A 14,939-nucleotide genomic window follows, 5' to 3' on the forward strand; every position below is an offset into this window, starting at 1 on the left:
ATGATCAGGTGAGACGGACGTGAGGACCAGGTGAAGGGAACGAGGGATGATCAGGTGAGACGGGCGTGAGGACCAGGTGAAGGGAACGAGGGATGATCAGGTGAGACGGACATGAGGACCAGGTGAAGGGAACGAGGGATGATCAGGTGAGACGGGCGTGAGGACCAGGTGAAGGGAACGAGGGATGATCAGGTGAGACGGGCATGAGGACCAGGTGAAGGGAACGAGGGATGACCAGGTGAGACGGATTGAGGACCAGGTGAAGGGAACGAGGGATGATCAGGTGAGACGGGCGTGAGGACCAGGTGAAGGGAACGAGGGATGATCAGGTGAGACGGGCGTGAGGACCAGGTGAAGGGAACGAGGGATGATCAGGTGAGACGGACATGAGGACCAGGTGAAGGGAACGAGGGATGATCAGGTGAGACGGACGTGAGGACCAGGTGAAGGGAACGAGGGATGATCAGGTGAGACGGGCGTGAGGACCAGGTGAAGGGAACGAGGGATGATCAGGTGAGACGGGCGTGAGGACCAGGTGAAGGGAACGAGGGATGATCAGGTGAGACGGACATGAGGACCAGGTGAAGGGAACGAGGGAGGATCAGGTGAGACGGGCGTGAAAATGTGAAGTGGTGCTCTTCGCAATAAAACGTCTTTGATGGGACGTGTCGCGTCTCGGCCAATCAGCGTTCAGATGTCGACAGCGTTTGGGCGTTCGGGTTAGCTTGAATGTCAGCCCGCTACATCTACTGCTGTCCCGCTGCACGGTGTATCTATACTAACAAACTAACCGTACGTTAAAAACTATATGATTTTGCATATTTTTAGCACCGATACTTCATTAAGAGAGCGCGAGCAGAGCGCACGCGCTCCGCTCCGTTAGAAGCTGTCTGCACGCACTGTGCTGCGCTCACAGCGAGTGGCGTCAAGTTGCGGAGCTTTTGAGACCGTTTTCAGCTTTAACATTTTTATTTTATTTTATTACCACTGTAGATAAATATACCAGTATCGGATTTATGGTATACCATATTTATGGTATTGTATTTGATTCTGGTATCGAGTGTCATGATATTTATGGCAGGTATCGTATAGAAGTTATAATTTTAGGATTGTGACAACCAGGTAGAGGAAGGAACAGACTCATGGAACAGATTCATGGAACAGATTCATGGAACAGATTCAAGGAACAGGCTTATGGAACAGACTCAAAGCAACAACAACAAAATCACCTGCACCCCCCCCCCCCCCCCCGTTGTCACCTTCTTCACCCCTCATGAGTTTGCAGGTATGAATAATTAGAGATGGACATTTGCCAGCAGTGGTCGCTTTTGTGACGCTACCAGGGCAGAAACAGTTAAACGGCTCATAACAAAAATGGTGACTGCCGGTTATTCCCCGGTGAAGCTTTGTGGAAGGAGAAGGCTGAGGGTGTCTGTTGAGATGCAGTACAAGCTGCAACGAGGCGAGAATGGGGAAGATGAAAAGAATAAGGAAAGAGCAGTGAAATTGAGGGCTGATCTGCAAAGAGCCGAAAACGCAGCTGTTACTCTGAGACTCGTGGACTTGACCACAGAGTCCTAGCCGTCACTCACCTTCATTCAGACAGCGGTCCTACAGACGAGCGGCCCTGATGGAGCCGGAATGAGACGCCTGGAATAAGACCTGCGGTTAAGACAAACTCAAGAGATTTTGTAAGAAAACTTTTTATTCTACGCTACAAAATACCACTCATTTTGTGTCTTTAAAAAAGGTCCGTTGTGATCATCAACCTTCACAGCCCTGTTCATGTGGACTGGTGGAGTTTGTTTATAGCCTAATGTCAGCTTTCCTTCTCAAATTAACATAACATCGAATAGAAAATGGCCATCCCTTAAAATGAAATGTACTGTAATGTTAGTTAACTTATCGCCAACTTGTATTGATGAAAAATGACTTTCATGCCCAGCATTTAAAACTAGGTGGGCAAAAATGATTGTCAATTAAGTTACACATATACTTTCAAAAGACACCTCCATCTAGTCCTCACTGTAGGCTCGGGTGTCAAACTAATGTCCCCCTCCCCCTCAAAGGGCCGGTTGTAACTGTAACACTGTATACATGTAACTACTCCCGAGCATATTGTTAAATAACTGTCTTTGCATTTTATTATTGTTTATACAAATGTAAAAATATATAAGCACATATACTATACACATTTCTCTAGCATTATAATATAAATCCATCTTATTATCCAAACCCTTTTTTGCGGGGCGCTGGAGCCGATCCCAGCTAACATTGGGCGAAGGCAGGGTTCACCCGGACAGCTCGTCAGTCCATCTCAGGGCTCGCATAGAGACAGACAACCAATTATGCTCACATTCACACCTACGGGCAATTTAGAGTTCAATTATCCTGCATGTCTTCGGAGGAAGCCGGAGAACCCGGAGGGAACCCACGCTGCCACGGGGAGAACATGCAAACTCCACACAGAAGGACCGCCCAGACCGGAGACCGAACCCGTGGCCCTCTTGCTGTGAGGCGACAGGGCTATCCACTACGGCACCATGCAGCATAACATGACTTCATTTAATTTAGTTATATTTATTATAACCCACATTACTACATCAAAGATCAAATGCACGTTATTACATTCACTTTGTTCAAAGCTTTTTTGTCTCGGTTGAGAGAAAACTCAACAAATAGTGAAGCTGCTAAGAACTTGTGTGACAGATGTGGTCTGAGGCAGTGGTTCTCAACTGGTCTGGGGCAGTGGTTCTCAACTGGTCTGGGGCAGTGGTTCTCAACTGGTCTGGACCAGTGGATCTCCTGTGGTCTGGGGCAGTGGTTCTCAACTGGTCTGAGGCAGTGGTTCTCAACTGGTCTGAGGCAGTGGTTCTCAACTGGTCTGAGGCAGTGGTTCTCATCTGGTCTGAGGCAGTGGTTCTCAACTGGTCTGAGGCAGTGGTTCTCAACTGGTCTGAGGCAGTGGTTCTCATCTGGTCTGAGGCAGTGGTTCTCAACTGGTCTGGGGCAGTGGTTCTCAACTGGTCTGAGGCAGTGGTTCTCAACTGGTCTGAGGCAGTGGTTCTCAACTGGTCTAGGGCAGTGGTTCTCAACTGGTCTGGGGCAGTGGTTCTCAACTGGTCTGAGGCAGTGGTTCTCAACTGGTCTGGACCAGTGGGTCTCCTGTGGTCTGGGGCAGTGGTTCTCAACTGGTCTGGACCAGTGGGTCTCCTGTGGTCTGGGGCAGTGGTTCTCCACTTGTCTGGACCAGTGGTTCTAAAGTGGTCTGGCTGGGACCCACCATCAACCCTGAATTACAAGTCGCGACCTAAATCGAGGAACATTCTCAGCTTCTCAAATTGATTTAATTGATTTGAACCTGAGAGAGTTCAGAATATCACAGTATGCACAACAGAACTAGTCGGTAATATTCCCTTTTACAGTCAATTATAAAACAAAAAGTGCAATTCCAAAAGATTCAAGTATACAACATAAACTTTTCTTCTGATTACCTTATAAGTAGGTAAATACTGAAAAAACATGAAGCAGCAATCACTTCAACCTCAGTGTACCACTGACACACCTGAGACCGGAGTCTGGAGGAGTAAATAATGGGAGCACTGGGGATGTTTTTAATACAAAGTCAGTGCACAGACTGGTGTATGCGACGCGAAAAATGCGCCTCGTTCACGCAGCTGAATTTTTGTACTTGCCAGAAACGGCACAAGACACACACACACACAAACGCACACACACACACACACACACACACACTTGTCTATTGTGACTCAATCATACACATGGTCCTGCTGCCACACATTCTCACGAGAGCACCAAATGTGCATTAATCCGCCGCTGAAAATAGTCCCTCAGGACATTTAGAGGACATTACATTGACCTACATTCTGCTACTTGCCTAATCCTAACCTAAACCTAAGCATTCAACTAACCTTAAACCAATCTCTAAAATGTAATGATTTACGTTATGGGGACTTTTGTCCCCCGAAAGGAAGACGAGTTTCCACATTGTGATTGTGTAAACCGATTTATGTACACACGTCGTGGAGGTCCGTGGTGGCTTCTCCATGTAATCCCAGTCGATTCAGCCCTTTCTCTGACGGCAAAGCAACAATCAGCTATTGTATTAACGGCCCTGCTAATGACACAATTAGCAGGGCCGTGGAGAAAAAACACACGGCTCCACACAAACACACGAGGGCTCGGAGGCGACGCGCAGATAAAGCCGCCGAGCGCCAACATGCACATTTATGCAGCTAACAAACCGCTCGCATACATTCTGACTTAAACAGTCAAACATACGATCAGAAGACACGCACACGGGAATACATCCGCACACGGACATGGCTGCGGTATGACCAGAGATAATAACCCCCAGGTTACCTTTGTTTACTTCAGGCTCCACCCCCCCTCATTGACCCTCTTTCTAACTGTCCGAACTATTGTACCTCGTGCGGTTTCATTCTCAAACACACAGACGCGTCTCGGACTGAACTCTACACTCTACACTGACCTTTCACCAAATGTCTCGGATACGAACCCCCTGCCAGCTTCTGACGTGCAGTCGGTGGCGCCTGCCGCTGCGCTACACACTCAATACACACACACACACACAGGCAACCGCTGCCCCAGCGCTCTGACGCGTGTTGTTGATTAGTTGTTCCATCTGTGTGTTGTAACGTCTGCGTGGAAGCGGCGCCTCATTGTTCCCGCCAGGAGTCCGAGACAGTAGAACAAGGTCGTGGAAGGAGACGTCAAGGTCAAAGTCAGCCAATCAAGCAACTGAACAACGACCCCACCTCATGGCATATTCACAGCTTTCTTCTCCCACAATGCATTGCATTTTATGGAACATTGCCATCAAACAACACTCGACATGATATTATTAAGCAATAAGGTGATCCCATTGTATGGCTCATCATGGAGGGAGCTATGACCGTTACAAAATACTGACTAGTTACACCAGTGACGTGCGGTGAGGTTCATGGTTGGTGAGGCACTGACTCCTTTAGTGTCAGATTTACAAATATATAAACCCAAAAGGGGAGCTTATTCAATTGGCTACTGGTTATTTCATGTCTCATCAGCATTCTTAACACAACACACACACGGTACATATTACAGATACGTAAAGGTAAGAACAACTTTTAGCTCCGGCGTTGGTCTACCTGTGTTAATCACGTCCACTTCTGACTGAAAGTCCAGTTTTGAGACATTTTTAAGCTTAGATATATAATCCTCTTCCATGTTGTCAATCTGATGTAGCAAAATACAAAAACAAACGGACTTGACTCGCCTGGCGCCTCTGCGTAGAAGAAGCAGCAACAAGTACCCATTGGCTCACGAGCGCCCCCTGCAGGGCGGCAGAGTATTATCTGCCTCACCCTGCGCCTTTTCACTGCGGTTTTATTTCCCATCAGCAAAACTAAATATGTCACTTACAAACATTAAACTCTAATGGTTAAAGACCTGAGACAGACTGTGGGAAATCAGGGAAAATAAACATATCTGCAAACATTATATATTGGCAACATGCAGAGATACGGCAACCCGCACGGGCCAATTGCATCAACCCAGCTTGTGATGGATTGCGCAATCAGAGTTGAGGCTCGACTCGTCACCTCAACTCTCGTTTCATCCTGGATTTGAACGGGAAATAGGCAAATTCAGCGATTTTGTCTATAAAATGTTCGAAATTAGTCATACATAAATATCAGTGGACAAATATTAATATAAATTTGATGTTATCATTATTTATTTTTTAATTTAAATGTTTTACTTTTTTTTTACTAATGATGACAGGTGAGGCTCTGCCTGACATTTTCACTTGTCATAGTGGGCACATGGGTGTTGCTAATGACATTAAAGATGGCTCCTCAGTTCTATTCCAGTGTCCCGGTGAGCCATGATGGTACATCAGCTCATCACCAGAAGCCTGAACCTGAAGCAGCCAAATGTCAGCCATTGTTATTGGTTATTGGTTATTTTCCTACTATGACCAGGGAAACAGGTCGATGTCTCCCAGGTGTCTCATCGGTGGCTAATTACAGGTCAGACCGGTCCCCATTCTCAACGTCACTTCTGACCCTCCAGTCGTTACCCAGTGTCACTGATCTGAACGTTGTGGCGTTGTCCAATGAGCTAACAGCCCTGCTTCACTTTATCTCATGCGTTCATACTGCTTTGCGAGGTCTGCAGCTTTTTTGGAAGCGTTGTTTAATTTATTTCTGTGCCGTTCCTTTTGTTATTGATCCACATTGTTAAACCGACCTGATTTGTGAACACCTGTTCCTTTGTTCACGGTCCTGAAGCCACTTCATGTGCGTTTGAACGTTTGTTACAGAGAAGGAGATTCAACCCCCCCCCCCCCCCCGAGACTAAAATGACTCACTCAAGGGTTATTGTCTTCGTATTGTCATTGACTTGCCTGGGTTTTGGTTATACTAGGGTTCTTTCACTGTACCAACTATTTATGTTCAATTTGAAATGCAATATATAGAAGATTGTCATATCCAAACAGGTGGTGAGCTACAAAGCATTGTGAAGCTAGTTTTACAGATGGTCGCTCTTTCTCTCCCCCCCCCATCAGCCTTCTATCCACACGACAGAAACATATATTTCCGTCAATGGAGTCTCACCGCTAAAGCAGTTATGTGCTTTTCCTATTTTATTCATTCTTTTTCCTCTTTTATTTTTTATTTTTTACATTTTTTTAAAGACTCCAGTCACATCCGCAATCCCGCGGCCCTATAAGGAGCTTTCACGCTTTTGGGTTTGCTTTAGATGTTTAATACCCGCTCTCCTTTGTGTCAGGGAGCCGGAGAGGCGTTGAGAAGCGCTGATAAACCCCACTTAGATCCCTTCCTGGCCCGTCACCCCGGCCTGCCGGGCCGCTTTAGCGGGGAACTGATCTGTGACGGCCTGCCACTCAAACTGAGCACTTCTGAAGGCTGACACAATGGAGTGAGCTACACACCAGAGGGCCCGGGGGTGTGGGCGGGTGGACGGAGGGGGGAGGGGAGGAGGAGGAGGGAGGAGGAGGAGAAGGAGGGAGGAGGAGGGAGACAAAGAGGCCTAGAGGTTCCCTGAGAAGGCTGGAGGCGGGGCCAAAGTGTATCTCCCTCTCATCTTTGTCCTCTCTCTCGATGCTACTGCTGCTCGCTACTGTAGAGCCCACACATTTATTTTGACGTACCTCTGTCTCGGTTTCCATGTTCATCTCGTCGTCGGTGGAAAGACACACACACACACACACACACACCTCTCTCTCTGTGGTTGGGGATATCAGCCTGGCAGCTAGAGAGGAGAGATTGAATGAAGAGGCAGAGATGGGTTGGGTGGGGAACGATTGGGGGGGGGGGGGGGGGGTTGAGATACAGATAGGAATCAGCGGTGCATCAGGGTCTGGGTGCTTTGGTCATGTGATGCGTTCACTGCTGCGTGGCATCGTGGGTCCAGCGAGGGCCGACCAAAGACCTTAGCTTTGTGACTGACAGGCGGAGGGAGGCGGTGGTGTGTGTGTGTGTGGGGGGGGGGGGTCTGCCTTCGCCATCGCCATCACTTTCCCAGGGGGCCGTGGGTGGGTAGCGGAGCCCAAAATGTCAGCGGCGATAGCTGTGCAGTTCTGCTCGTATCACACGGCTGCAGCTGCCTGACATCCACCGCATCCACTCATTCATTTAGAGACATGGGAGTATCTCTCACACACACACACACACACACACACACCTTTCTCTGTGTTTCCGTACCAGCTTCTCAATCAATCAATTCTGTTGTATAGCCCTCTATCTGTGAACACACACACACACACTCTTACTCCCTCCATCTCTCTGTCTTTCTTCTCCTCCACACATGCTCATTGTGCCTCTGTCAGTTCTACCTCAGACGTTCAATCATGTTTCCCGGCACTTTTCTTCCTCGCTGCTGGGAAACATTTCTTTTTTTATAGTCCTACCCTTGTCTATATATTTCACTGATTTCAAACCAGCCGGTCTGTTTTTTCCAGTCACTTTTAATGTGAAAGGAGAAATGTCGGCTTCTCTGTATGTGTTGGGCAGCCATTGAAAGAAGTTCTGTGTGTAGAATGTAACTTTCTGTTTGGTGATGTCATTGTGTGTGTGTGTGTGTGTGTGTGTGTGTGTGTGTGTATATAGTTTGATCTGGACTTTGTGTGTGTGTGTGCGCGCTGCCTATATGTCACAACTCGATGATGAATGCGCTGACAGTGGAGGGGTCAGTGTCACAGACAGTGTGGTCAATTGCCCCTCGTCCCCCGAGTCTAACCTTGAGCAACACTCCCTAAAGAGTCTCAATCTGCCATTAAGGCCCACGCCTATACACACACACACACACACACACACACAAGTGAGTGTGTGCCATTAGTAGCTGGCAGGGCCCGGTTTGACAGAGAGCGATTAGCTCCCTATCATGTGTATTGATCACCGTGTCTTGGCTGGTCCTCCAGAGGAGGGGCTGGAGGGGTTTTACAAGGTAGCTGGGGCACACACACACACACACACACACGCACACACATACACGGTCACATAATATAACATGTGCATGTCTTAGTTTTGTTATGAATAAATTACAATCAAATGCAGTGTATGTTGCATCGGGCATTGTGTGTGATTTACAGAAAGGCGTTTTATTTCCAGCTGTTTGTGGGCCGTATTATAACGTCTACATTTTGTGAAAACAAAGACGTTATAATAGGCTAAGCTTAATGGCCACAACATTGCATTTTTGCAGACAACATGACAGGATAAACAAAGCTCTGCAGACGAGCATTCTGCAATGCTACTGCGTCTGCGGGAAATGGTTCACCAATTACCTCATTTAATCGTTGTCGGAACACGCACCTTTTTAATATATTGAATTTCCATTCAGTTTGGATCCCCACGTCTGAAGAAAACATATATCTCGAATACATATTCATATACAACACATTTTGTCGTATGAAAGCTTTTAAAGCGTGTGTGCATGGATCGTATGCCGCACTGATAAGGTCACAAGGCTTCACCGGTTGAATGATGTCACTTCTGCATTCTGACATTTACATGAATGCAAGCGCAGATATTAAGTTGGTCATGAAAGGTTGCAGAAGTTTGTTCATTGTATTTGTTGTTTCTGCCATATTTGCATAATGTAGATAAAAAGTACTAATACTGTGAAAGTACACGACTGTTCAACATTTCTTTTTTTCCGCAAAATGACGATTTTAACAGAGATAATTCCCACACCACATTTATTATTTACATTTTAAATCGTTTTAGCCATTTATTCCCCTAAATACCCGTCAAATTTTAATTGGTTTTCCAATCCAGAAAAAAGCAAGTGACTTATCATCGTTGCATTTGGAAACTTGATATTTTGGGTCTCCATTTATCTCTTCGCCCTCTGCAGACTCCTCTGTGGTTAGGTTGTCAGTCCGTCGTATGCTCAGCTGATCCAAGTCCAGGAGTGTTCACTTTCTATGTCAATATTGACATTTGAAGAGTAGCTTTGCAAAAGCCTGTAATATCCATATCATAAAAGCGTATATCGTTAGATGCTAAGCTTGAAGTTTCTTTTACAACCCGGTAAAAGGATATTTCTCCTCTTGTTAACTAGGCATCACTTGTGTGTACACTATATAATCCAAATATTACGCTGAGCTCATTATTATTATTATCATTATTATTATTGTTGAATTTAATCTTGAATCGATATACTGAATGGAAACGCAAATACGATTACATTTGCAGAACTGCACACATCACGTCAGCTTCCTGTCTGAAGTCTTCTGTGTTTAATATCCCACATGTAGCACTCTTGGCTCTTACAGCCCCCCCCCCCCCCCCCCCCCGTCTTCCTTGGATAGTTTAGACCAGCTCTTGTTAATTGAGTCTAATTGAAGAACATGAAGGGGGAATAAAGCAAGCCGGCTTTTAGGACATAAAAGACGGCAGCCGCCTCAGTAGTATTTATCTTCAACCTCTTCCACTCTGATTTAAGCGTGAGAGGACAATAGTGGCCCGACACTGATATGTGTGCGTTTTGTGTGCGTGTGTCCATGATCCGCTGTTTGATTTAGTGCGCCCACCTTCACAAGGACTCGCCTCTTATCAGATCAAAGCCGCAAGCAGCGGCCTATGAAAGAGAGAGAGAGAGAGAGACTGTGTGTCTGTGTGTGTGTGCGCGTATGGGCCGAGGTGTAGGTGAGGTGGGGGTCTTTTCTCTGCTTTTAACCCAGGACAAAGGAGAGATCGAGCATACTCTTTGAACTGATGAAGAGGAAGCCATTCACTCTCCTCCGTGAAGATGCTGTGGATTCCCCCTCTGCTCTGCTCGAGGAGAGTGAAACCCAGTAGAAAACATTTCATTTGCCTCTCACTCTTTCTGCTTCTATCCATACATGAATCCTCACAAAGTGTGGACACTAAAGGGAGGTGGCTGCAACAGACAGAACAGTGTAATGTCTTTTAATATTATCGTAACTGACCAGTCAGCATTGTGTCATATTTTTTCTAAGTAATGTATTTCTGTGTTTCCAGGTCCATCAGGTGCAGAGGCAGCACAGTCATGATAGAGACCAGCGGGTTCCTTTGACGGGTCCGGACCTCAGAACCACTCAGGGTACGGCAACACGTTTAGTTTTTCCAGTTTTATGTCCTCCGGTGGGTTAAAGACCCTAAGAAATGTGTTTCGAATCCAAACTGTTTATCTCTAACATTAATTATTCATAAATAGCAATGTTAAAGTTCAGGAATGTGCTACATCTGGACTGAGTGGGTGTCAGTGGCCTGGCAACATATGAAGTATGTACTTCATCAACTATTTCTAAATATTCTTCCCCCAAAGCGTCATTAATCAAAATCAAATTTACATTTAATCATACACTAAAGTGTAAACAAAAGTCCAATCTAACTAAATACAGGACAGGCAGAATAAAAAGGACAACAACATTTAATAAATATTGAAATGTAAAAAGGCTGATTAATGGATTTTACGTGACTTAAAAAATTTAACATTTAATTGTGTAAGAACTCTTTTTGTTTTGATGTAACTTTAGAGAATAGAAGTGTGAAGGAAAAGAGTAGACATAAATAAAAGTAAAAGAAAATATTAATATATTTTGTATAGTCTATTATTTTGGAAATACAAACTAAAGTCAGACCAATAATCTTGCTGCAAAGTTGTAGATGAGTTAGTGATTCTGTAAAAAGTACAATTGTACAATTGACATGTTTATTTTCATGGGTTCAGGTTAGTTTTCCAGCCGCCCCCCCCCCCCCATTTCAACTTGGTGAGTGAGAAAGAACATGTGTAAAAAATGTAGATGCAATGTATCACAGATTTATTCTGTTTCTCTATTATCATATTCTCACCAGCTAATAGCTAGCAGGAGAACTTATAATACGACCATGTTACTGCTGTATTGGTGGGATTTACAAAGGAATAATTACTTTATTATTACTAATGGCTCCTGTAGCTTGTACTGGAATTAAGACCCTAATGTTAAGTCCTAATGTTAACATCAGTCCATCTCATAATGGATCTGTTGGGTCTGGATGTGTGGGGTTGCTTCTAGTTCTAATGTTTTGTTTAATTAGTCTGACAATTTCAACAATAAATCTATAAAAGGACGATTAACTACCTGAATACAAATTCTCAGCCATCCTTTTAAACGTTATATAATTCGCCTATAGATGCAAACATTCATAGGTGAATTTATAGGTCTATACTTTAGTATCACTGACAAGTCCCTGGTCCTGGAGTAATGTTAGACTCTGGGCCTCATTGTACTTGTGTCTGATCATCAACGGCATACATTTTAAACAGGAAATACAACTTTTGATAACAACAAGTCTGATCAAGTACTTATATTGATCAAATGTATACCTATCACATTAATGTAACAGTTGTAACCTACTGACTTTGGCAACCCTTCTTTATTTTTCATGAATACCAAAAGTCAAGATTCTAAACTATTAGGTTGATGGACTTCCCTTATATTACATTACATTTAGCTGCCGCTTTTATCCAAAGTGACTTCCAATCATGTTACATTCATACACCGTAGAACAGCTTCAGGCAGCAACTCGGGGTCAAGTGTCTTGCTCAAGGACACATCGACGAGGGCGGTGATTGAACCGCCAACCCCCTGATTGAAAGGCGGACCTGCTAACCATTGACCCACAGTCAGATAGACACATAGTGTATCATATATCGTTATAGATGTCTGATTGAATGTTTAACCAGAAGAATAAGACAGGACACGATCAGCTGCGGTGAAGACGTCTCACTCTGTTACAGTTTACTCGATGACCAAAGATCTTCAGCGGACGACAACAACAGACGCTTCTTATTTGGTTGCCGCCATAAAGTCACTCATGCGATTAACGTCCTCTAATGAGAGCTTCGGTTTGTGCTCACACTGTCATCGAGGAGAGCAACGCTGCCACATGAGCAAGCCGAGGTGGAGGAAACGCAGTGGGGTCCAAGAAAGAAATAGATCCTTTAAAATATGCCCTCCCTGACCCTGATGCTGATCTTTAGGATCACCGTGTGACATCTCTAACATGAGAAATGTAAACGCATTATGTTTTCTGTGACTTGACATTCAAAAAGACATAACTATCACATCGCTGCTCTTTTTGACTGCAGTTGATTGTTCCCTAAAACGACATTGGAAGCGAAGACCCTGACGTTAGACCTCGGGTGTCACGGCATTAAAAGCAAGTCCCAAAATTCTGCTGCTGACGCTGTTAAGAATAACAGACGTTCCTTTTAACCCTCCTGTTACCTTTAGGGTCAATTTGACCCCATTCAATGTTTAATGTCGGTGTTCTTTGGGGTCAATTTGACCCCAGGCTGTTTTTCACTGTGTCAGACATATAAGAAATATCAACTTTTTTATATATTTAAAGGGCTATTTAGGTAGTCAACAAACAAACATAAAGTACCTCACACTTAAACTTGGGAAACAACAGAGGTTTTAATTGCTGGGGTCAAATTGACCCCGAGGGTAAAATATGTTAGTAAATGTGAAGGTAACAGGAGGGTTAAGGATCTCTGGAAGCAGGACGTACATAAGGGTTTTAATTATGTTAACTCACAATTCTCACATACTCACCGGTGGCATTCATCATGTTTCCGCTGGTCGTTCACACACGTTTATCTGAAGCCAGGAGCTTTTGCAGAATCTGACGTGCAACGAGCCCGCCGTACAAAAACAAGTCAGAAAGTTTATATGAGAATATGAAATTGCTCTCTAAAAGAGATCAATTCAATTCAGTTTATTTGTATAGCCCAATTTCACAAATTACAAATTTGTCTCGGAGTGCTTTACAATCTGTACACATAGACATCCCTGCCCCAAAACCTCACATCGGACCAGGAAAAACTCCCAAATAACCCTTCAGGGGGAAAAAAAGGGAAGAAACCTTCAGGAGAGCAACAGAGGAGGATCCCTCTCCAGGATGGACAGGTGCAATAAATGTCATGTGTACAGAAGGACAGATTTAGAGTTAAAATACATTCAATGAATATGACAGAGTGTATGAATAGTTCATAGTAGGCATATTCCACGATGGAGACCTCCACGATCCATCAGGCAGATGGCGGTGGGGAGGAGGAGTGGGCGGAGTCTCAACAGTGGGCGGAGTCTCAACAGGACAGTGGCGTAGTCAGGAGCAGGAATTCCACGACCCAGACCTCGATGATCCATCAGGCAGATAGAATCTATGCCGTCTCATAGGGTCCGATGACCCCATGAGACGTGAAGTCAAAAGGACTCCGGGAGAAAGCAGAGTTAGTAACGTGTGATTGAGAGATGAAAATTCATCCTTAAGGAGAGAAAAAAGAGGAGATAGGTACTCAGTGCATCCTAAACGTCCCCGGCAGCTATAAGCCTATAGCAGCATATCAAGGGGCTGGACCAGGTGAACCTGATTCAGCCCTAACTATAAGCTCAGTCAAAGAGGAAGGTCTTAAGTCTACTCTTAAACGAGGTGACTGTGTCTGCCTCCCGGACTGAAATTGGAAGCTGGTTCCATAAAAGAGGAGCTTGATAACTAAAGGCTCTGGCTCCCATTCTACTTTTTAAGACTCTAGGAACTACAAGTAGTCCCGCATTTAGTGAGCGTAGCTCTCTAGTGGGGCAATATGGTACTACAAGCTCCTTAAGATATGATGGTGCATCACCAATCAAGGCTTTGTAGGTTAAGAGAAGGATTTTAAAAGTGATTCTTGATTTTACTGGGAGCCAGTGCAGAGCAGCTAGTGCAGGAGTGATGTGATCTCTTTTCTTAGTTTTAGTGAGAATACGAGCTGCAGCATTCTGGATCAACTGGAGGGACCTAAGAGATTTATTAGAGCAGCCTGATAATAAGGAGTTGCAGTAATCCAGTCTAGAAGTAACGAATGCGTGAACCAATTTTTCTGCATCTTTTTGAGACAAGATGTGTCTGATTTTTGAAATATTACGTAGATGAAAGAATGCAGTCCTTGAGATTTGCTTTACGTGGGAGTTAAAGGACAAGTCCCGATCAAAGATAACGCCAAGATTCTTTACAGTGGTGTTGGATGCTAGGGCAATGCCGTCTACAGAATCCACATCACCAGATAATTGATCTCTGAGGTGCTCAGGGCCGATTAAAATTACTTCGGTTTTGTCTGAGTTTAACATCAAGAAGTTGCAGGTCATCCATGTTTTTATGTCTTTAAGACATGCTTGAATTTTACCGAGTTGGTTGCTCTCCTCTGGTTTTATCGATAAATATAGTTGAGTATCATCTGCATAACAATAAAAGTTTATGGAGTGTTTCCTGATAATATTGCCCAAAGGAAGCATGTATAAGGTAAATAAAATTGGTCCAAGCACAGAACCTTGTGGAACTCCGTGGTTAACGTTGGTGGTTATCGAGGCGTCATCGTTTACAAATACAAATTGAGATCGA

General features: G+C 44.6%; 1 protein-coding gene across 1 annotated transcript in view; it reads left to right on the forward strand.

Annotated features, from left to right (window-relative positions):
• The window catches only part of LOC130213296 (neuroendocrine convertase 1-like), a 198,952-nt gene that overhangs the window by 24,576 nt on the left and 159,437 nt on the right, over positions 1–14,939 (forward strand). The window contains exon 4 of the mRNA XM_056444785.1: positions 10,533–10,614. Within this exon, the coding sequence (XP_056300760.1) occupies positions 10,533–10,614 (82 nt within the window). The remainder of the gene's footprint in view (positions 1–10,532; positions 10,615–14,939) is intronic.

This window comes from Pseudoliparis swirei, chromosome 22 (assembly GCF_029220125.1).
Source record: "Pseudoliparis swirei isolate HS2019 ecotype Mariana Trench chromosome 22, NWPU_hadal_v1, whole genome shotgun sequence".
Classification (NCBI taxonomy): domain Eukaryota; kingdom Metazoa; phylum Chordata; class Actinopteri; order Perciformes; family Liparidae; genus Pseudoliparis; species Pseudoliparis swirei.